The sequence below is a fragment of the Aedes albopictus genome, chromosome 3 (genome assembly GCF_035046485.1).
Source record: "Aedes albopictus strain Foshan chromosome 3, AalbF5, whole genome shotgun sequence".
NCBI lineage: Eukaryota > Metazoa > Arthropoda > Insecta > Diptera > Culicidae > Aedes > Aedes albopictus.
The window spans coordinates 350,084,850-350,109,123 of NC_085138.1; the positions used below are offsets into that span (position 1 = coordinate 350,084,850).

Sequence of the window (24,274 nt, forward strand, 5' to 3'; positions counted from 1 at the left end):
GTTCCATCTAAATCGCCATTTTTCGATATCAAATTTTTATTTAGAGCCACGACTAACTTTTCAAAAGGGTGTATGTGAAAATGGTTCAAAAATATTCAAAAATATGCACAGCCATAACGGATTGTTCGATTGTTATGAATTTTTCAGCAAAGTTGTATAGCTAAATGGTGATTTCTAAGAAAATATACACTGTGAAAAAAAATCTATTTTATCATTGAAAAACATCATTTTTGTCACAAAAACTCAAATATCTCAAAACCCTATCTTTTTACCAACTTGAATTTTTTAGGGAAAACGGTCCATTGTATTAGCAATCTACCATAAAAATTTGGTGATGGTAAACTAATAAACAAAAAAGTTATAACATTTCAAAAATTTCACAATTTTTACATTTAGTAAAAAAAATTTACTGTGTAAATTATTTCGGCCGGGAATCGCGATTTGATGCTGATTTTATTGTTCAGCAAAGTTAGATAACTAAATGGCGATTCCTAAGAAAATATACACTGTGAAAAAAATCTTTTTTAACATTAAAAAATATAATTTTTGTCACAAAAACTCAAATATCTCAAAACCCTATCTTTTTACCAACGTAATTTTTTAGAGAAAACGGTCCATTGTATTAGCAATCTACCATGAAAATAAACAAAAAAATTATGACAATTCAAACATTTCACAATTTTCACATTTAGTAATAATTTTTTTTAGTGTAAATTATTTCGGCCGGAAATTGAAGTTTGATGCTGATTTTATTGTTAATGGCCTTGCGTGAGTAAAACAAGTTGTTTTTATTATATATTATATATACATATAATATACTATGTACCGTAATGTTCCGATTTTATCACGCCCTCCGCGCATTAGTCGTTTATTCATTAATTTGCTGTTACATTTGAGGACAAGTGTTTTCCCTCTTCTTCAAGATGAATGTTGAAAGCGTGTTTTGCAACGTTAAAAATATTGAAATGGGTATAGATGTTGAAGAATATTACAGGGCATTTTTGAAAAGGGGCGTAATTAAATTGTTTAAACAGATGTCGCTGATGGCAATTTCTCAGTTGTTGTCGTTTTCGAACTTCCTGCGCCCTGCTTTACCGATGATATACAGATGGCTCGTTTGTCAAATTTTAGACGGCAGGACGTGCAAATGCGTAATTTTGTACACAATGTGGACATTTGGGCATAACCAGTCTCTTTCAGTTTATCTATGGTGCTTTCGGTGAGATTTCGTAACTCTTTTGAACATTTTTTTTCATCAATCGGTCTACAAGAAAGCGACTGTTCATCTTGTTCGTTAGATTATAATAAACAAAATCACTTATTAATTTTAACTTACTTGTTTGGTGTTGGTGGCTGAAGAAAAAAAAATACTATACAATTTTTAATATTCATAGCGGTAGTATTTTTTTGTTTTTTTCGTGAGCATTGTCAGGTATGTATACAGACAAACAAACGTAACACTGGCGAAATTTTCATTGACCACGCCTTCAACGATCATTTTGAATCTTGGTTGTGGCTTTCATAACAAGAAGAGCGCCCATCGTTTTTCTTTGCGTTTGACGTTTCACACTAGCGCCTTCTGATGACGATATTGCACAACGCAGTGTTTCGTGAAACATTTCCACCAGGTGGTGATAGTGTGAACTGGGCGATGAATTTTCACTAAAATTGTTCTAGGCGTTTCGTCTGTTTGTCTGTGGTATGTACCTCTTATGCATTTGTTGTTGTTGAAGTTACTCGCATTCTTCCGATCATAAAGTCTGTTCTCTACACACTTAATTTTGATTACCGAGTTCGGTAATTTTTTGACGAGATTAAAACTGCTGAGCACCGAACTCGTTCAGCAAAAATGCATTGTTTACCTTTTCCATACGATTTTGACAGTTGTTTTACTGAGCCTCAGTAAAATCGATTACCGAAACTACCGAGATCGTACTGCTGTTATAATCTCGTCAAAAAAGTACCGAACAGGCAATTCAGAAATAAGTGTGTAAGAGGGATTTTTTTTGCGGATAAACTAGACGTATACGCGTATAAAAAACTTTTATTATACAGCTTTTGTCTTAAAAATAAATTCAATTCCATTTTTCTTATAATCAACAGCTTTTCAACACTATCAAGGGATTTTTTCACCAGTCACGTACAATAAAAAGTATGACAATCTCAATATTTTTGATCACAACACTGGATCGCGTCTAAGTTTCAAATAGATACTATAGTAATTACGAATAATCAAACTAAAGTATCATGAAAACAACTTGTTTAATTCAGGCGGTAGCCTTTACAATAAAATCAGCATCAAAATATAATTCTCGAAATAATTTACACAGAAAAAAAATTTTTTTTGTTACTAAATGTAAAAATTGTGAAATGTTTGAAATGTCATAACTTTTTTGGTTATCAGTTTACCATCACCAAAATTTTATGGTAGATAGCTGATATAATGGGCCATTTCCCCTAAAAAATTGAAGTTGGTAAAAAGATAGGGTTTTGAGATATTTGAGTTTTTGTGACAAATATCATATTTTTTCAAAGTAGAAAAAGAAATTTTTTACAGTGTATATTTTCTAAGGAATCATCATTTAGTTATCTAACTTTGCTGAAAAATTTATAACAATCGAACAATCCGTTTTTGCTGTACAGCTTTTAGAATATTTTAGAACTATTTTCGCATTCACCCTTTTGAAAAGTTAGTCGTGAGTGAATATGAAGGTTTAATATCAAAAAATGGCGATTTATATGAAATTGAAAAACTGTGCAAAGTTTCAGATATTTTTGAAATGGTCGCTCAGGATCGACTGACATGACTCCGTGGAATTCCTCATATGCCACTTGCAAGCGTTCATAACGACCAGAGATATAATAACATTCTAGCCGGGGCCCGTGGCGCAATTGGTCACACGTTTGCTTCATAAGCAGATGGACATGATTTCGATCCCAGCCCCGGCACTTTCGTCAATTGCTCTTTCCCCCTGAGAGCAGCTGATACTGACCCTCTTCTGAGCCCATGGCTCAAATGGACCTGGATACTTGGACATCGTCGAACGGCAACCCATAATGGACCCCCAATCGGACTGGAAACAGGAACAACCAACAGCCACACATCAACATCCGTGCTCATCATTTTACCATGATGGTGATGGTCGAACTGCACCCAAAACTCTTCGTCATCAACATTTTACTGTACCGGCGAACGCGTACAACCTAGAGCAACTGAAACAACCGGATGTCGCCTCAGCATACGTGCAGAATCTCGAGGCCGCGTTGCGTTGATGAACGAGAGCGAGCTCGATGAGGCCCCTCTAGAGGACTGCTGGAGTACAGTGAAAGCAGCCATCAACGACGCAGCCGAGAGCACCATCGCATCGGGTACGTGGAACGGAATCGACGGAACGAATGCTTCGACGAAGAGTGCAGAACGGGTTTGGAGGAGAAGAACGCAGCGAGGGCGGTAATGCTGCAGCAAGGGACTCGGTATAACGTGGAACGTTACCTATAGAAGCGGAAACAGCAGACCCGCCTCTTTCGGGAGAAAAGCGAAGAAATAGTACTGTTGTGCCGTTCCCAATAAATACGGAAGTTCTATCAGAAGCTCAACGCATCCCGCAACGGCTTCGTGTTGCGAGCCGAAATATGCAGGGATATAGACGGAAGCCTCTTGACAGAAGGACGTGAGGTGATCGAAAGGTGGAATCAGCACTTCGATCAGCACCCGAATGGCGTGGAGAACGTAGGCACGGGAGATCACGGCAACGGAGGAAACGACGACGCCAGTGCAGCGGATGACGGAAAAGAACCAACTCCCACGCTGAGGGAAGTTAGGGATGCCATTCACCAGCTCAAAACCAACAAAGCAGCTGGTAAGAATGGCATCGCAGCTGAACTCATCGAGATGGGCCCAGAAAAGTTGGCCACCTGCCTGCATCGACTGATAGTCAGGATCTGGGAAACCTAACAGCTACCGGAGGAGTGGAAAGAAGGGGTAATCTGCCCCATTCACAAGAAAGGCGATCATTTGGAATGTGAGAACTTCAGGGTGATCACTATTTTGAATGCTGCCTACAAAGTGCTATTCCAGATCATCTTCCGTCGTCTGTCGCCTAAAACGAATGAGTCCGTGGGAAGTTATCGAGCCGGCTTCACCGACGGCCGGTCGACTACGGACCATATCTTTACCGTATGGAAAATCCTCCAGAAATGCCGTGAATACCTACCAGGTCCCAACGCATCACCTGTTCGTCGACTTCAAAACGGCATACGACAGTATCGACCGCGTAGAGCTATGGAAAATCATGGACGAAAACGGCTTTCCTGGGAAGCTGACTAGACTGATTAAAGCAACGATGGACGGTGTGCAAAACTGCGTAAGGGTTTCGGGTGACAACAACGTGAGTCGTGAAATTCGGAGGCGCATCATCAGCGGAAGTCGGGCCTACTACGGGCTCCAGAAGAAACTGCGGTGGTGCAGCAAATGCACCATGTACAAAACGCTAATAAGATCGGTGGTCCTCTACGGGCACGTGACATCCCAAGTAACAATTTTGATTTTATCGAAGGTTTTTAGTGATTCAAAAACCCTGAACATAAAATCATTGATGCCGACTTTAAAGTTATCTCGTTCTAATATGCCTCCATAAGCCCACATTCTGGCTAGTTGGCCCAGTATTATTACGATCTACAGGACTTTCGTATGCAAACCGGCTTAGGATGTAATTTTTCTGAAAATAAGCATGACGGAAACGTGTTGAATCGTTGAGTTTGATCTGAAGCTGTACGTAAAATCTTAATATTTAGTAGTGATTTTTCTGTATTTACATAAATTATCCCGGCTTGGCGACATATTTTTCTGATAAAGCTCTGTGTTCCTGATGATTCCTCCAATAGGACTAACCTTCCTTAGGTGCTCATAACTGAGCTCCTGATATAACTAGCGGTTTTATCACAGCATTTTTTGGTTTATGTTACGGCCACGAAATCTTTGGTTGGTTTTATGCTTTGCCTCACAGTTTTGTGTAAACACAAAAAAAATCTCTCCGACAACAACCCCAAATGAAAGTTTTATTGAAATGGATTGTGCGATATTTGCCAGAAAACCGTTCGCCAGAAAACTGTTCGCCAGAATGTACCAATCCCCAGAATTTAATATTAAATAATTCTGGCAATTAATATTAAATTCATTTAATTTAACATTCTGGCAAATGGTACTTTCGGACAAATAGAAATTTTCTCCATTTTTTAAGAATTAATTGAAACTAAAGATGTGATTGTGGGAATTTGGTGGATATATTTGAGTCCATTAACATGAAAAATGTCGTCAGTTTCAAGCTTTTACAATAATTCAATATGTTCACTGCTAGGATGATCGCTTCAGTAGGTCGGCTCCAGAGGTACGTTCTCCTCTATTTGGGAAATTTGTGCCAGTAGGATGTTCTCTTGGTTTGTTTCAATAAAAGACGACTAGGGCTAGAACAATGAAAACAGCTGGCAAATTCACTAGTTGAACATCAACGGTTTCGGTGCAAAAAACTATTTTTCTACAACGAAACTATTCTCTCTTGTTCAAATAGTGAATTTTTTCTTCTTCTAAACACCGGCTGTTCTTTCCAGTTTCAATGATAGACTAGTTTTTGGCATAAATTGTTGATTATGTTAGAACAATAAAGCAATATTGATATTGCGGAACTCATAGTTTAATTATTGAAAAAAAATCAAAAGATCTTAAACCCGTTTATTGTTCCTATATTTAAAAAAAGGAAAGATTCATGAGCAAAAACAGCAGCTCTTACTTCAACAATTATTTTTACAGCATAAAATGAGAAAACGAAAAAAAAATGGCCATTCGGCAAAATAATTTTTTGATCTAATGAATTGCTACCAAATGACATTCGACCCAACGGCCTTCAGCCGAATGCCCTAGCATCATTAATATTATGATTCTATAACAGTTGCCGGAGCGTCATTAGCCATATTACCATATGCCCAAATATGTTAAGCTTCCATGTTACAATCACAGATCTAAAAGGGAATATATTGGTTAAAATTAGCGCAAATAAACTAATAAGTTCCTCTAACAACAGAGATTAAAAAAAACCCAAATTAATCCACCTAGAGGTGATAGTGCCTTTCTCGTCGTATATGTTCTCACGATCTTTCCGTCGACGTAAGTCAAAGTGTTCCTGAATCCTGATATTTTTTTTTAAGAAAAGCAAGCATTTTATCAAAGCCATCTTTGAATTGACTTAAAACTTATTGATGGCACACACTTCGAAGTTGTGTTCAGCGTAAAAGCAGAGCTGAATAATATCAGATTTCTCAGTTGACTGCTTGAGTACCTTCACTAACATTGGGAGCTGATCAATATCAAGACGATACTAACAAGCTAAGATATAACTTTTTACACATTCACAGATCACTTTGCGGTCTTCGATAAAGTTTTTTCTGCACATTCTAGGTTATATTTTATTGACCGTTAAAAACAAGAACGTAGTGAGTATAGTGAGACGTCTGTTTGGATGTGAGTTTGATATGTCAAGATTTTGTTCTCTTACACATATTTATTGCTTGCATTGATTTTATTTACTTTCTTAGTTCCGGCGAAGCATCAAACGCTGGTTGTGCAACCCTACCAGTAGTCTCTAATGTGGTATGAGCCTATTTTCTAGTTAACCGTTCCTCAGGTTATTAAAAAAGCCGTGATGTGATGTGTCGCATGGTACATTTGGTTATTTTCCGGAACAGGTTCCGGAGCACCACCGGGACTCCCAAATATAGTCTGAGGCAATATCATTGCTAACGTACATCAGGTTACCTGAAAAACCACCACGATTTGATTTATCTTATGCATGGGTACAAATCACTTTTACATTTGACCACTTCCAGTGGGACACCCAGACCTAATTTCGGGACACTACCGGCTGTCTAAAATATGGTCTGAGGCTATGTTCTTACGAACCGATCATCGTGTTATCAAAAAAGGGTCTCCAGTTGGCCTAGTGGTTAAGGCTATGAATCGCCAATCTGGAAACGGCGGGTTTGATTCCCGTTCCGGTCGGGAACATTTTCTCGACTTCCTGAGCAGAGTGAATCATTGAACTTGCCTCACAATATACAAATTCATGCAATGGCGGGCAAAGAAAACCCTTCAATTATTAACTGTGGAAGTGCTCTAAAGAACACTAAGTGGAAGAGAGGCAGGTCAAGTTCCAATGCGAACGTCGAGCTATAAAGAAGAAGAAGAAGAAGTTATCAAAAAAGCTGCTATTTGATGTACTGTCAAACCCCGCGTATTCATGACTCTTTAATAAGACACTATTTAACTAGTACCCCGCTCATTCGAAATTTGTTGAATTAAAAAAATGATCAAATGTCACAGTGTAATACACTGTTAATACGAATGATACGATATTGTGATGTAACTTACACCCGCAGCGGCTCCTCTTGCAGCTGCTACTTCCGAAAGTTCTAATTTGGTGCATTCCGACACCTGATCCGTTTGGTGATCAACCGCAGTGAACCTCGGAAGCCAACAATCGTAAAATGTACAAGCTATCAATTCGTACCACCACAATATCTGTAAGATTTGTGTTCAAAAACAAATCATACAATCTAAACAAAACTAAAATAGAGTTAGTTTATCGAATTGAAAGTTTACACAGGTAATTTGACAGCAATCATTGTCGAATTAGCGTGGTTTTATGGTACGACACGCATGGATTTGATTCAATTTCACATTTACAACTTTCGGTTCACATTTTACCACTTACCGATTGTCCCTGATGTGGTCTTAGACTAGTTTCATGCAAATTATTAATCAGTTCTCCTAAAAAATCGCTAATTGATGTAATGCATGTATGGGTTTTATTCATTCGTGCATTTCGCCAGTTCCGGCGAGGCACTCGAATCTGGTTCCGGAACACTACTGACCTGAGACTATTTTCTTGCTGATCGTTTTTCGCGTTATCTAAGAAGCCGTTATTTAGTGTGCTGCGTGTATGTGTTTGGTTTTTTTTTTCTACATTTGACCACTTCCGTCGCGGCACCTGGAACCGGTTTCGGCACACTACTGGTTTTCCAAAGTATGGTCTATGATTTTTTTTTGTTAACCGTTCATCAGCGTTGAATGTGTCGAATTTATGGGTTTGGTTCTCCTTTACATTTGACCACTTCCGATGGGGCAACCGTAATCGGTTGCGGAACACTACCGGTTGTCCCCAATATGGCCGGAAACTTTTTTTTGTCAAATCAAGATGCCTTAAAATCCGCGATTTGATGGGTCGCTTGCATGGGTTTGGTTCCCTTTTATATTTGGCCATTTCCGGCGGGAAACCCGGAACCGGTTCTGGATCACAACCGATTCAGACATGTTCTGAAAATATGTTCCTGCTTACTGTTCATCAGGATATAAAAAAAAGCCACGATTTGATATGTCCCTTGCATGGGTTAAATTAACTTTTACACTTTGCCGACTCCGGCGGAACATCTGGAACCGGTTACGATATGGTCTGAGAATGCTTTCCTGCTTACTGTTCATCAGGTTATCGAAAAAGCTGTGGTTTGATATGTCACATGTATGGTTTTATTTCAATTTTATATTTGGCCACTTCCGACGAAACACCCGGAACCGGTTCCGGGACACAACCGGTTCAGATATGGTCTGAGATCATTATCCTGCTTACTGTTCATCAGGATATCAAAAAAGCCACTATTTGATATGTCGCATGCATGGGTTTGGTTAACTTTAATACTTGGCCACTTCCGGCGGGACATTTGCAACCGGTTCCGGAACACTACCGGTTCCGATATGTTCTGAGAATGTTTTCCTGCTTACTGTTCACCACGTTATCGAAAAAGCCGCGGTTTGATATGTCGCATGCATGGGTTTAGTTCACTTTTATGTTTGGTCACTTCCGGCGGGACACCCAGAACCGGTTCCGGGACAATACCGGTTCAGATATGATCTGAGACTATTTTTCTGCTTACCATTCATCAAGTTATCAAAAATGCCGTAGTTTGATGTGCCGCATGGATGGGTTTGTAGCGTTTTCATATCTGGCCCCTTCCTGGGGTACCGGTCCGGAACACCTAAATGGCCATAACTCCGGAACGGCTGGACCGATCTGAACCATTTTCAATAGGAAACAATGGGACCAGATTCCGCGTCGAATGAACCGTCGGTCAATAAAATCGGTTGAGGTTTACTGCCAAAAAGTGATGTGAGTTTTTTTGTACACACACATACACACACACACACATACACACACACACACACACACACACATACACACACACAGACATCACCTCAATTCGTCGAGCTGAGTCGATTGGTATATAAGACTTGACCCCTCCGGAGGCTCTATCAAATTTTCGTTTTTGGAGTGAACATATAGCCTTTCGGTACACCTTGGTGTACGAGAAAGGCAAAAAGAAAAAACTCTGGAATTATTAGAATTATTAGAATTTATTTCCTCAAAAACAAGCTTTTTATAGCATTTGATCAAGTGATTTTCGGCCTACTGGTACATTCAAGCTTGTGATATTGGGGGTACTGACTTTCGGGCAGTGGCAGTCAGGCTAATGGTATAGGTAAAACCGTCACTTAAGTTATTATTTCTGTGTATTTTACTCGTTGCTTCCAAAAGGTTTTTGTTTATGATATTCGATTGACTTAAGTGTGTGATCAACAACTCCGGGTAATTTTGCTGTTTGGCACAAAAAATATTATTTAAAGTGATCATGTTATTGTTATTGTCAAAAAAAAAAGCTTAAAAAACCACTTTTAATTGAAAGAAGGGAATCTTTGAAAAATATAAGTAACGCCAAAAATTCCATATCAGTAAAAGCTGGAAAGAACATCCTATGTGTTGAAGAAAGGAAAATCTTTGATGAGTATTGTTCAAATTCCGTGAAAATAATATTTGATCAACTTTTCCACAAGACAAATTTGTGAGAATGTTCTAATTGAAAAAAAAAAATAAGCTGTTGTGCGCAATAATATAGTTAAATAACATAAAAAATATGTACCGTAAAATGGGGTGTTAAGAACTCATGGGGTGTTAAGGGATTCATCTTCACATACTACTTTGAAAAATCGCTAAATCGTTTAAAAATTGATTCACTAATTCCAAATTCGCTTCAAATGTGTGTTGGAAAGAAAGGTATACAATAAGGATTACCACTCATAAAAATACGCTTTTTACTGAACACTATACATCAAAAATAGAACGGCATTGGTTTTTCTCAATTTCGCTACCCTTGAAACATTCATTTGTAAAGTCAGAAATATTATTAGGAAAAAATTGTGAGTACTTGTAAGGTGTTCTACAACTAATTTCAAACGAAACAAGGGTAAAATATTTGATGTTACTAAGGTTGTTTTCGACCACCGACAATTTTTGAGAAAAAAGTCCAGTTTCATAAACTGGTGGGGTGTTAGGGGATGAAATTTCTCATATAACCTTTTTATTTTGATCACGATGTTTTAAGTCAATTTATTCATTGTATAACAATAACTTTTTTGAATAACATATTACGGAAATCATTTTGGGTCATAAGCATTCCAATAGTTGCTATGGATGATAAATTCGACCGATACAATATTGATCTTTAAAAACAAGTGTTAGATTAATACATATAATAAGAAAATTGATCAAATTTTTATACTCAATGCCGCTGTAGTCCCCTCTTTACAGAAGTTTGTGCTCTTTAGGTGTTATGTTATGTTTTAACGAAGGCGTATTCTACAACATAGATTTTCCATCTGTTTTCTTGTCTAAATATTATCAATTATTGGCGTTAAAACGTGACAGCTTTTTGAAAATGTGGAATATGCCCACTTGTTCCATATATTTTGTAAACCAGATTGTCAGTAGCTCTTATAAAAGCAAGTGTTTGTGAAGATGATGCATGGCTGCTAAAATATCTCAACATATGACCTATCAGCGTTGCTCCAGAGTAGAAATATCAGCATTGAATACACAGTTTACACATTGGGCCATCGAATGATGCTTGCATATAAAACATTTCAATATAAAAGTTTTTATGTAAACAAAAAAAAACTGTCAATATAAATCCTTAGTTTACAATCTGTTGGTCAGTCTGAACTGTTCAATTTGGTTACCCTAAATAGTAACTGTGAATAATGTGTTTGTTAAAAATTGAAGCCATTCAGGTACAATTGACGGTTTTTTTTCAGATCTCGAGGCTTTAACAAAAAAAAAAAGGTAGATGACAATGAAACTGTTCCTGCACCTTCAGGACTATGATAATGTTTTTCGGCGTTCGAGAAATATTTCAATCACTGTTTAAAATTAATTAATTTTTTTATCTTTCTTTGAAATATAAGAACTTTTACATTTATACCCTGAAGTTTCTTAACACCCCATTTTCATATTTTCTAAAAATTGGCACATTTTGTTAAATAACTTCAATTTTTCCAAAGAATCGTCAAATTTTGTAATCTATATGCGTAGCAGGCAGCAAGACAACGGTCGGACTGCTTTTCCTGAAAGTTTTAAGAAGTAGAACCCATGAATTAATGGGAACGAAAAATTTTTCCGTCCCTTAACACCCCATTTTACGGTATTGTAAAGTTTGAAAGGTTTGTGTTGGGAAGAGTCACCTTTCGCGCGAACACACAATGATTGAAAGCGGCATTTTTTGATAGCAGCTTCAATGCTGAAAATAATACTTTTATTATACACTTATTCTATACATATTTCAATTATAAACATACAATTTGGTGTTGATTTCGCACTATTCGAAGGGACAACCGCCCAACCCTTACAATCAACTTCTCACTTCTGATTTATGTCTATATTATTCAGTGTTGCCAGTTTTACGCTACATTATCGCCACAACATACCCCCACCCGTAAAACTGGTAACGGGTCTGATCAATCAGTTATCGTATTCACATGGAACGACGAACAACTGATCATCAACAATACAATAAGTTGTACCTAGCCTTTGCGCTTGTCGTCGAAAAATTGATGGATGCAAGGCAATGTTCCCGCCGTACGCGTCGTACGATTGTTTATACAGGCACCACCGGGATCGAAAATAACAAGCACCATTCTTTTGTTTGCACACATCGTATCTTTGGCGTATCTATGGATAATCTCGCAAAGAATACATCGAACTAATTGTAGCTTTCCCAAATCGCGTTCTACTGATTCAAGCCTATTTAAAATCTTGCCATTTTTGGTAAATGGCACAGGTGGTATTGATTTTAGTGGTCTCGCTATGATTTCTATTTGTATAGGAACTTCGGATGCAGTCGGTTGTGGTTCTGATAGTGGCTGATGAATTTCAATTACATTGCCATATTTTTCACACACCGAATTGCATACATCACTTTCACATTGTTGCCTCTTTAAAGCTTCTCTTTTCTCGCGGAACTCTAACTGAATTCTTCTTGTTCCTTCTATGAACTCCCTTTCGATTTCAGCCAGTCCGCGGTCATATTCTTCCTCGATGCGTTTTTTCTCTTCCTCCCAATGCTTCCTCCACAACTTGGTTTGCTCCTCGAGCTGTTGAATTCTCCGCATTGTAGTCTCCATGCCGCACTTACTGTACCGTGTAGCGGACCAACAAATTCATTGAAGAATGTTGGGAAGAGTCACCTTTCGCGCGAACACACAATGATTGAAAGCGGCATTTTTTGATAGCAGCTTCAATGCTGAAAATAATACTTTTATTATACACTTATTCTATACATATTTCAATTATAAACATACAATTTGGTGTTGATTTCGCACTATTCGAAGGGACAACCGCCCAACCCTTACAATCAACTTCTCACTTCTGATTTATGTCTATATTATTCAGTGTTGCCAGTTTTACGCTACATTATCGCCACAACAGTTTGAGTTCACATCATTTTTTTGTTTGAGAGTGATTTGCCCTTCTTCAAACTATAGGCTATTCTTTAAAAGTTACTCTAAAACCATTCCTTGTTTGCTCTCAGTTCCAATAATTTATTTAACTTTCGCGTATGAATCTGAACAAAAATAAAATTTTACATTTATACAATCGTTATTGTGGGCTGAACGATCCCAAACAAATAAAATAACAAGATTTATTTTTCAATAAGAAAGTTTTAAATTATTATTAGATTGGAAACACTTCTGGATTGAGAACTTTGAGAAATTCCTGGGAAATGGTTTTCTGGCAAATGGTTCTTTCTGGCGAATGGTTTTCTGGCAAATATCGCACAATCATTGAAATGGTATATAATCTATACAGGGTGGCAACGTGAAAGTGATACACTAGTTTGGGAGCCATACGTTGCCATTCATGCCTTGATTCATGCTATTGCATTGAAAACAAGTGTGCTTGGGGAAACGGGATCTTAGATATGGGGCTTTTAAGAAACAAAGGATTCACAGATTGACTCTAGAGAATATTTCCGACAGGGTTGCCAGATCTCGCGTTCTGCTCACTTTGCACGCTGCTCACAACATTTTTTTTTCGGGACGATTTTTTTACTTTGGTAGCGTCTCTGAATAAACAAAATGATCGTTTGTATAAAGCAAGTCTTTGTGAAATTTCTGCCGACCAACGAGAGGTTCAACGACATCAAAGTGCTGCAGCGGTGATGGTTTGGGGCGCCATACCAACAAAAGTCCAATTACCATTGTTGTTCATCGACAGGGGCATAAAAATCAACCAAGAATACTTTTTACAACACGTCATCAAAGATCACCTATTCCCCAGTGCCAAGAAACTGTTTGGAAAAGAAAGTTTTTGTTTCCAGCAGGACTTAGTACCAACGCATATGGCAGTGGTTGTTGAACAGTAATGCAAGCTAAATTTACCGTGTTTCATCAGCTCAACGGGATAGCTGGTTTCGTCTCCCGATTTGAACCCACTGGACTTTTAACATGGGAATACATGCTAGGAAACCTGGGCAACGCGAAGAACTTGGTTTTGGATACCTTCGAAAACCGTTTGGTAAAAATTTGGGATGAAATGCCAGACGAAGAGGTGAGTACGACTTGTAATAACTTCGAGAAGCGTCTGCGAGCCGGAATTCAAAATAAAGGGAAATGATTCTAGTTGAACTAAATACTTTGTAAGTTTAATACTTTGTTGTGTTATCAAAATTGAATTTGCAGAAAAATTAAATCCTGTTTGAATTTTACACCAGTTTTCGAGTGTATCATTTCCACGTTGCCACCCTGTATAAATAAAAATGGAATGGTGTTTGTATGTCACGAATAGGCTCGGAAACGGGCCAACGGATCTACACCATTCTTTTAGAGTTTCATTCGTGCAAGGGTCCGACGTGTTCGTACGAAAAAATAATTGGGAAAATCGACCGGGAACACACCGAAAACAAGAAAGTTTGAAATTCCATTTTGCGGAGCATTTTTCTACAGAGCTGCATATCAAAAACACAGTAGGCAGGCAGAACTACGTTTGTCAGGACAGCTAGTAAGTGATAAATCCAATCCATGACTATTTGCTAGTCTTTAACAGAAGATGTTTATAGCAGAAGTTATATGATAGATTTATGGAATGTTAAAGGTGCAAAGTAAAAAACTACCACATAAAACTAATATAGAACAACCAGCTTTTTCACATGCTCGTATAAAATCAGGATAAAACATGAATAAACTTTCAAGGCATGCTGATTGTTACTTGGGATGGACCATGCTAGAGGAGGACCTGCAAGCACTCGGAGTTTTCGAGCGACGCGTGCTATGAACGATCTTCGGCGGCGTGCAGGAGAACGGTATGTGGCGGAGAAGGATGAACCACGAGCTTGCTGCACTTTACGGCGAACCCAGCATCCAGAAGGCGGCCAAAGCCGGAAGGATACGGTGGGCAGGGCATGTTGCAAGAATGCCGGACAACAACCCTGCAAAGCTGGTGTTTGCAACTGATCTGGTTAGCACAAGAAGGCGTAGAGCACAGAGAGCACGATGTGGACGTGACCTGGCGAACATTGGGCGCGACCGAGGATGGAGAGCGGCAGCCACAAACCGAGTATTGTGGCGTACTATTGTTGATTATGTCTTGTCTTAAAAGTGATGTTGAACAAATAAATGTAATGTGGTAGGACTCAATTTTAAATTTAAAGTAACTCATCAACTTTTTGCTACCTGTCCCTAACACTGGTCTAGCTGCTCCACTATCTAACAGGCCTAAGAGAAAAATGCCCAGCATTTCTACTCTGACAAATGGTCTGGGATCATCGCTGAGAGTGACTATCATGGTGGCTATTTCTGCCCCTTCGTCCGGTTCTCCACTCACTCGTGAATAGCCGAGTTGCTCAAGGGTCAGTGTGAGGTCTTGTGGAGTTATATGGAAGACTGACTTGCCTCTTTAGACAGCCTTCTGCCCGTTTTTTGATTGGCAACGTGTTCAGAATGGTCATGCAGACATACCTAGACAGACGCGAATTTCTGGAGAGGTGGAAAAGGCAAAGATTGGTTCTACTGCCCATACCTGGGAAGCCACCTGGCTACGCCATCAGCATACAGATCTATCTGCATACTGGACTTCGCCGGGAAACTGTTGGAACGAATTATTCTGCCGCGGTCGATGGTCTATACCAAGAAACCCAATGACTCTAGCCTCTCGGATATCCAGTTCGGCTTACGGAAGGGTCGATCGACGGTGGACGCTATTAGGGCTGTAACCAAAACGGCCGAGTTAGTGCTTCAAATGAAGCCGTACACCACCTCCCGTTTAGCGTATGCCGGATACTGGCCCTTCCCGAATCGTACTTGGAATACAAAGAAAATGGTAAACCGACCAACAGCAATAAGAGTTGTTCGCTCTCTCCATCCGGGAGCTGGAGTCCAACGGGTAGTCTACAGTACTAGTCAGAACCCAAGCATTCAGAGAAGAGAGGACAACTTAAGGCTGTAGCTGGTGGAACGCTAACCAATAGAGAGTACATGTGTACCGTCTCCTCTTCTCAAAGTCATCCCTAACGGGCGTACCGTGAAGGTAAGGAAGAGAGAGAATGAGTTTTTATTGGGTCGATCCTCACATAACCAGTAACCACCTCTTGGCCTTGGGTATCTTATCAGCAGATTTTCTCATACTATAAAAATACATAAAGTATCAAACTTCCATTTACTTTCACATAATATCTTTGTCGTTTCCAAAATGATACATGTATTTCTGCTTACAGACCGACTTTCGTCCTTATATATGCAATCTCATTTGGGCATAATCAGTCATAATTGCAGTGTCTATCACTACCTGGTAAATTAGCGTTGCCTGCACAAGAATTCCCAGAAGCACGATGAAACAGCTCTCATCAACTTAATCATTATTACCATCGTCGTCGCTTCGGTAGACAGTAGTGTATCGATTCACCCAAAGTCCTCCCTCACGCCAAAGGACGCACATGTCAGCTGCTATAGCTAGCTCTTCACTAATGATAATCGTCGTGAAACGGCACTCAACACACATATCAGACCCTTCGCATTTTCCCTAGCGCCGAACAAGATGAGGTTAACTGCATCAATTGTATACCTCATTCCGGGGCCTAATCCGTAGCAAATGTCAACCGTGAGCATCATCTGTGACATCCCACTGCCAAAATCCGGTCCAGACTACCCTTCTAGTCACAATCCAGTTTGAATCCGATTTTGCAGTCATCGCATGACGACCGCCTGCCCGGCCGTGGCCATCCGACGGACCGAATCATAACATCGCGGCGCACCGTGTGTGAGCTCGTCACAACACAAGTCACGTCAATTGAGAGGCTGTTTAATTCATAGCGGATCACCTCTGGCTGGCTTGGCATCATCGGGAGTAGCCTTCTCGGTGTCGTCGTGATGCTGCAAGCACGCTACTGTGCTACCTACTAGGACAAGGTATCCCAACCCTATCACCGAAAAGTTTATAATCAACATAATTTTAGGGTCGTTCATTTTAGCAGCAGTGCTGCTAGGCTTCGAAGCTGACCTGAAATCGCAGTGGTCTTGAGTTGCTATTTTTCTGGATTTATTAACTTTCAGGAACTCCAGGAATTCCCCGAAAATTCTCCGGAATTCTTCCTGGTGTTTCTCTTGGAATTCCTCCAAGAATTCTTCCTGGAATTCCTTCTGCAATTCCTCCAGGAATTCCGCTGGCATTTATCCTCTTGAAATTCCTTCTCCCCTTTAACTCCTTTGGAATTCATCCAGGAATTCCTCTGGAACTCCTCCTGGAATTCCTCTGGGATTCCTCCTAGAATTTCTTCTGGGAGTTCTCCTGGAAATTTTCCTGGAAATCCTCCTGGAACTGATCCTGGAATTCCTCCTGCAATTCCTTCTTGAATTCCTCTGGAATTCACCTGGAATTCCCATGGCATTCATCCTTGAATTCCTCTTGGAATTCCTCTGGAATTCCTGCCCTCCTGGAATACCTGTGGAATTCCTCCTCTCCTGGAGTTCCTCTGGAATTCCTACTCTCCTGGAATTCCTCTGGAATTCCTCCTCTCCTTTAATTTCTTTTGAATTCCTCCTGAAATTCCTCCTGGAATTTCTCCTGAAATTCATCTGGAATTCCTCCTGGAATTCCTCTGGATGTCCTCCTGGAATTCCTCCTGAAATTCCTCTGGAATTCCTCCTGAAATTCGTCTGGAATTCCTCCTGAAATTCGTCTAGAATTCCTCCTGAAATTCTTCTGGAACTCCTCCTGAAATTTGTCTGGAATTCCTCCTGAAATTCGCCTGGAATTCCTCCTGAAATTCGCCTGGAATTCCTCTGGAGTTCCTTTGGTATTCATCCTGGAATTCCTCTGGAATTCCTTCTGAAATTCCTCTGGAATTCCTAGGGAATTTCTCCTGGGTAAAAATTTCACCAAATTTGACTCACTTCGAAGCCACTGTGTCATTTCCACAACACACAAACCGAAGTCCTCGATGGTGACGGTGATGGTGGCGACGGTGGATATGTTAGCAGGATACTGCCCGGTACTTTGTTTGGTCGATGTTCAGCTCTGACAGCATTATCACTTTGATTAATGTACCTTCCTTTATGGCTATCCCTCTGACAGCTATAAGGGTGGCTATAGGTATGAGTATGACGACAGTCGTGAATGAAACCGAGAACGGTTGAGCGGTCGACCGGCCGTCAGTTGATGAAAGCCGTGAAGAATAGTCCTGCCATCATTTTCGTTTCTCTTGGTCCTTCGTCACACTCCGACCGAACACGGATAGTCTGCCAACAGTTTAATGGATGTAATTAAGCTATCAACCAGATAACAAGAACAATGGCACGAGGAAGAACTCTAGTGAGGTCGGTATGTGTGAAACGGTGCTTATTGGCGATGTTCGCCAAGAAATTGCTCTGTTCTTGTCAATGATGGAGGCTGCTCACTGCTGCGCGCTTCGCGTAGTGATGAACAGGAAAGGCTAAGAAAACAGGTTTATGGCATCCCTGAGTCTGCCTTTCTACGTGATTAATTGGTTTGTCGAGATGCAAATCGAGTAATTTATTGGCCCTTTCGATAAGAAGCCGTTCAGAAGTGCTACAATGAGTTACATTCACCTGGTTGACAGTTCGAAGAAACGGATGCAAGAGAATTACTGTGTCCAACGAGATCCTTCAGATGACATTCAGAAGCTTTTTGAATCGATTTCGATATTCCTTTCCATTGCCATTGCAAAACCATTCCTTAACCATTCTCCCTCCATTCCATTGTCATTCTCACGTGCAATTTGAGTTTTTTTTTCTGATTTGTCTGTTCTGTCTGTTCCGTCTGTTCTGTCTGTTCTGTCTGTCCTATCTGTTCTGTCTGTCCTATCTGTTCTGTCTGTTCTGTCTGTTCTGTCTGTTCTGTCTGTTCTGTCTGTTCTGTCTGTTCTGTCTGTTCTGTCTGTTCTGTCTGTTCTGTCTGTTCTGTCTGTTCTGTCTGTTCTGTCTGTTCTGTCTGTTCTGTCTGTTCTGTCTGTTCTGTCTGTTCTGTCTGTTCTGTCTGTTCTGTCTGTTCTGTCTGTTCTGTCTGTTCTGTCTGTTCTGTCTGTTCTGTCTGTTCTGTCTGTTCTGTCTGTTCTGTCTGTTCTGTCTGTTCTGTCTGTTCTGTCTGTTCTGTCTGTTCTGTCTGTTCTGTCTGTTCTGTCTGTTCTGTCTGTTCTGTCTGTTCTGTCTGTTCTGTCTGTTCTGTCTGTTCTGTCTGTTCTGTCTGTTCTGTCTGTTCTGTCTGTTCTGTCTGTTCTGTCTGTTCTGTCTGTTCTGTCTGTTCTGTCTGTTCTGTCTGTTCTGTCTGTTCTGTCTGTTCTGTCTGTTCTGTCTGTTCTGTCTGTTCTGTCTGTTCTGTCTGTTCTGTCTGTTCTGTCTGTTCTGTCTGTTCTGTCTGTTCTGTCTGTTCTGTCTGTTCTGTCTGTTCTGTCTGTTCTGTCTGTTCTGTCTGTTCTGTCTGTTCTGTCTGTTCTGTCTGTTCTGTCTGTTCTGTCTGTTCTGTCTGTTCTGTCTGTTCTGTCTGTTCTGTCTGTTCTGTCTGTTCTGTCTGTTCTGTCTGTTCTGTCTGTTCTGTCTGTTCTGTCTGTTCTGTCTGTTCTGTCTGTTCTGTCTGTTCTGTCTGTTCTGTCTGTTCTGTCTGTTCTGTCTGTTCTGTCTGTTCTGTCTGTTCTGTCTGTTCTGTCTGTTCTGTCTGTTCTGTCTGTTCTGTCTGTTCTGTCTGTTCTGTCTGTTCTGTCTGTTCTGTCTGTTCTGTCTGTTCTGTCTGTTCTGTCTGTTCTGTCTGTTCTGTCTGTTCTGTCTGTTCTGTCTGTTCTGTCTGTTCTGTCTGTTCTGTCTGTTCTGTCTGTTCTGTCTGTTCTGTCTGTTCTGTCTGTTCTGTCTGTTCTGTCTGTTCTGTCTGTTCTGTCTGTTCTGTCTGTTCTGTCTGTTCTGTCTGTTCTGTCTGTTCTGTCTGTTCTGTCTGTTCTGTCTGTTCTGTCTGTTCTGTCTGTTCTGTCTGTTCTGTCTGTTCTGTCTGTTCTGTCTGTTCTGTCTGTTCTGTCTGTTCTGTCTGTTCTGTCTGTTCTGTCTGTTCTGTCTGTTCTGTCTGTTCTGTCTGTTCTGTCTGTTCTGTCTGTTCTGTCTGTTCTGTCTGTTCTGTCTGTTCTGTCTGTTCTGTCTGTTCTGTCTGTTCTGTCTGTTCTGTCTGTTCTTCTTGTTCTGTTGTCTTGTCTTCTTGTCTTCTTGTCTTCTGGTCTTCTGGTCTTCTGGTCTTCTGGTCTTCTGGTCTTCTGGTCTTCTGGTCTTCTGGTCTTCTGGTCTTCTGGTCTTCTGGTCTTCTGGTCTTCTGGTCTTCTGGTCTTCTGGTCTTCTGGTCTTCTGGTCTTCTGGTCTTCTGGTCTTCTGGTCTTCTGGTCTTCTGGTCTTCTGGTCTTCTGGTCTTCTGGTCTTCTGGTCTTCTGGTCTTCTGGTCTTCTGGTCTTCTGGTCTTCTGGTCTTCTGGTCTTCTGGTCTTCTGGTCTTCTGGTCTTCTGGTCTTCTGGTCTTCTGGTCTTCTGGTCTTCTGGTCTTCTGGTCTTCTGGTCTTCTGGTCTTCTGGTCTTCTGGTCTTCTGGTCTTCTGGTCTTCTGGTCTTCTGGTCTTCTGGTCTTCTGGTCTTCTGGTCTTCTGGTCTTCTGGTCTTCTGGTCTTCTGGTCTTCTGGTCTTCTGGTCTTCTGGTCTTCTGGTCTTCTGGTCTTCTGGTCTTCTGGTCTTCTGGTCTTCTGGTCTTCTGGTCTTCTGGTCTTCTGGTCTTCTGGTCTTCTGGTCTTCTGGTCTTCTGGTCTTCTGGTCTTCTGGTCTTCTGGTCTTCTGGTCTTCTGGTCTTCTGGTCTTCTGGTCTTCTGGTCTTCTGGTCTTCTGGTCTTCTGGTCTTTTGGTCTTCTGGTCTTCTGGTCTTCTTGTCTTCTTGTCATCTTGTCTTCTTGTCTTCTTGTCTTCTTGTTTTCTTGACTTCTTGTCTTCTTGTCTTCTTGTCTTCTTGTCTTCCTGTCTTCTTGTTTTCTTGTCTACTTGTTTTCCAGTCTTACTCTCTGCATATTTTTTTCTGCGCTATCTTCATGATTATGCACTATTCGATAAGATGAAAAGCCTTAAAATCATCACAACTGCCTGTTCAATCAGTTCCAGGCCATTGCCCACATTTGAGAAAGGAAGCCGTAAATTTCCCCAAAATTCTGCCGACATCCATCGCGCAACCAACCTGTGCTGCCCTCTTCGTCCAACCATGCCTCACCTCACTCCCATATGCACTAAATTGAATGAACTTTTGTCACAGTTGTAGCGAATGGAGCCTTACCTCGCCGGGACTGGACGCCAAACCAACTGTCTCGCACATTTGCGCCTTTGTCAAGCTTAATTTCCGAGGCGCGACACGTCCTCGCAGCTGTCCTCCGTGCCGTTGTCAGTCGTTCCGTTTCGTTGGCCGGTCGCTGGGCGAGCGAAGATATGTAGAGCGCAGCAAAAAATTCAGCTATTTCAGCAAACTGCAAACTACTGTGGGATAATCGCCTCCACGTAGGCTACCGGCACAGCACCTCGAGCGAATAGGGCTCCTTTAGGTATGCAACGCGCGTACACGCGTTACCGCTGCTTCTGCACGAGCAGACTCGCTAGTGAAGTTCTGGCTAACGTTCCTTGGAGGGCATGCCGAGCTTAAATTGCGACTTAGCATAGCACATTCCCGGTTTATGCTATCGTCGTTGTGAGCAAACTGGTATTTAAACATTTCAATCCAAAAATTATGAACAAACTTCAATTCCACCGTTTCGTTGGATGCAACTGCATAGGCCGGTGCGGCGCAATCCTCGCTAGTACATCCATTAATAGAATTTTAAATTTCGTTCTACGTGCAGCGCGTGATCTGGCCCATTTCCAAACCAGCGCTGCGAATGCCCCTTTGGTTATGCAAAAACTCAGACAAACTCGACAATCCCACATTGAATGAGACGAGATGAGACGAGACGCGACGCGCGATAGACGAGGGCATTTCATTTGTGTCCGTTCGCTTCATCATCAACGTCAGCTGGTGCGCGTGTACAACAAACGAACAGCAAACGTAGCAATTCCGATGTTCTTCCTACCTTCCTACCACCGCACATCAGAAAACTGATGAATGGGTGCGAGAAGGCATTGTTTGTGCCAACGCCTAAAACTAGGCAGTGTACGCTCGCTGCTTACTGCTCGTCCACCCACTAGATGGCGCATCTAGTTTATGCAAGAGTTTTTCGTTATTCTTTCAGTTCGGTCGCATCGCGGTGCTTGTGTTCGACCCGTCCACCCACTCGGGCACGTCATGTGCTCGCGAATTGAAAAACAAATTGAAAATGACGCGTTTGCCCTTATCGCGAAAAACGATGGACTGTTGTGGGCGCAAAAGGGTAGGCTTCGGCCTCGGACAGTACAGCATGGATTGTGGTGATGAGAATTGATGGTGATAAAAATGGGTTGTACGTGCAGGTTGAATTGCACTTTTGTTGTTGTTGTCATTACGATGGAATTGTTATAGAAGACACGATAGAAACTTAATTATTGAACACTAGAGGGTTAACGAAATTTGGCCAGGAATACATTCTAAGATTTCTTTGAGGCTTACTCCAGGAATTTTTCCAGGGATTAATTTCGGAAATTAATTAGAAAAATATTATTTTTTAAACTCCTTCATAAAACTTTCCCTAGATTTCTTCTGAAATTACTTCATGTATTCCCTAACAAAATCTTCCTGGGATTCCTTTCAAAAAGCTTGGAAGGCGACGAAAGTTCTCGTTTAGATTTTTTTTCAGATTTGCCTCTGCAGGGTCCTCCAAGTATTTCTCCAAGAATTTCTATGGGAAACCTTGCATGGGTTCCCTCTGGAATTCCTCCATACAGGAATTTTTTCAGGACATCATCTACGGAATGCTTTAGAAATAAATTAAACAATTCCTTCAGAAAATCACAAGTTGAGAAATTCGCCTGAAATTTCTTCAAGAATTTATTTTGAAAATCTTCCACAGAGTCCTTCAGAAATTCTTCTAAAATTTTCGACAGAAATTCTTTCATAGATTTTTTAAGAAATTTTACTGGAGGCTCCTTCATAAATGTAATACAGGATTTATATTCCATGTCGTTGCTCATGGATTCCTTTGGGAAATCTTCCACGGATTCCATCCAAAATTAGTCCATTAATTCCATCAAAATCTATTTCACCAATTTGGTCTTGAAGTCTACCAAGGTTCCTTTGACTAACTCCTCCAGCGGACGCTGTATAATTTTTTTCAGGGATGTTTTGAGAAATTTCTCTAAAGCCTTCTGAAACTCCGCCAGCAATTACTTCAAAAGTTCTTCATGAGATTCGTTTAGAAAATCCGTCAAAAATTCTTCTGTGATCAGTTTAGATTTTTTACAGAGATTTCTTCAAAAAATTCTTTCAAAGATTCTTTGGCATATTCATCCAAATTTATTCTTCCGAAAATCTTCCAAAGATTCCTTTAGAAATTCCTACAAGTGTTTCTTCAAGAAGTTTACCAGCATTTTTTTTGTCCTGGAATGGTTCTAAGGGTTAAATTGAAAATTCTTTATATGTCCAGGAATTTCTTAAGAGATTCATCCAGGAAATCTTGGAGGCATTCCTCCAGAGATCCTAGCTTTATTGCTTAAGTGATCCAGATGTGAATTCTCTAGAGATTCATGTTCACGATTTCCTTCAAAAAATATTTCGGCATTTCCTCTAATGATAATTCTAAGGATTTTTTCTAAGGAGTTTTTCTAGAGATCTTTACAGAAACTTATGCAGGCGTTCTTCTAGGTAGTCTTACAGGAATTCTTTCAGAAGAAGGTTAAAAAAATATGCTCCAGGAATGTTTTCAGGACATGCTCATAAAAATAAAACTGATGAAGCAAATTTCCTAAAAATAATCCTCAATTACATTTCCTAGAAATTCTACCAAAGATTCCCCTAGGAGTTTCTCCTGATATTTCTCCTGGAAGTTCTTCAGAAATTCTTCCTGAGTTTATTTGAAGAATTTCACTGGGATTTATTCACACACATATCTTTCTAGAGATTCATACAACAGTATTTCCTGAGATTCTAACATTGTACTGGAGTTTTTTTGTCAGAGATTTCTGCTGGCATTTCTCCTGAAATTCCTTCAGAGATTCCATCAAAAATATCTCCAAGGACTGCTTCCGAATTTAGGCAATTTCTTCAGAAATTTTAGCAACGGCTTTCTGAAAAAGTGCATCCATGACGTTTTTCAAAAATTTCAATAAAAAACTTTTAAAAATCATACAGCGATTTCTTTGAAAGTTCTTACAAGGCTTCCTTCAAGAATTCCTTGAGAAATTCCTTCAGGTATCACTGCAAAAATCCC

General features: G+C 40.3%; 1 protein-coding gene across 1 annotated transcript in view; it reads right to left on the reverse strand.

The window, feature by feature from the left end:
• Positions 1-24,274, reverse strand: part of LOC109432646 (uncharacterized) — a 72,688-nt gene that overhangs the window by 42,998 nt on the left and 5,416 nt on the right. The window contains exon 2 of the mRNA XM_062858116.1: positions 21,223-21,355. Within this exon, the coding sequence (XP_062714100.1) occupies positions 21,223-21,355 (133 nt within the window). The remainder of the gene's footprint in view (positions 1-21,222; positions 21,356-24,274) is intronic.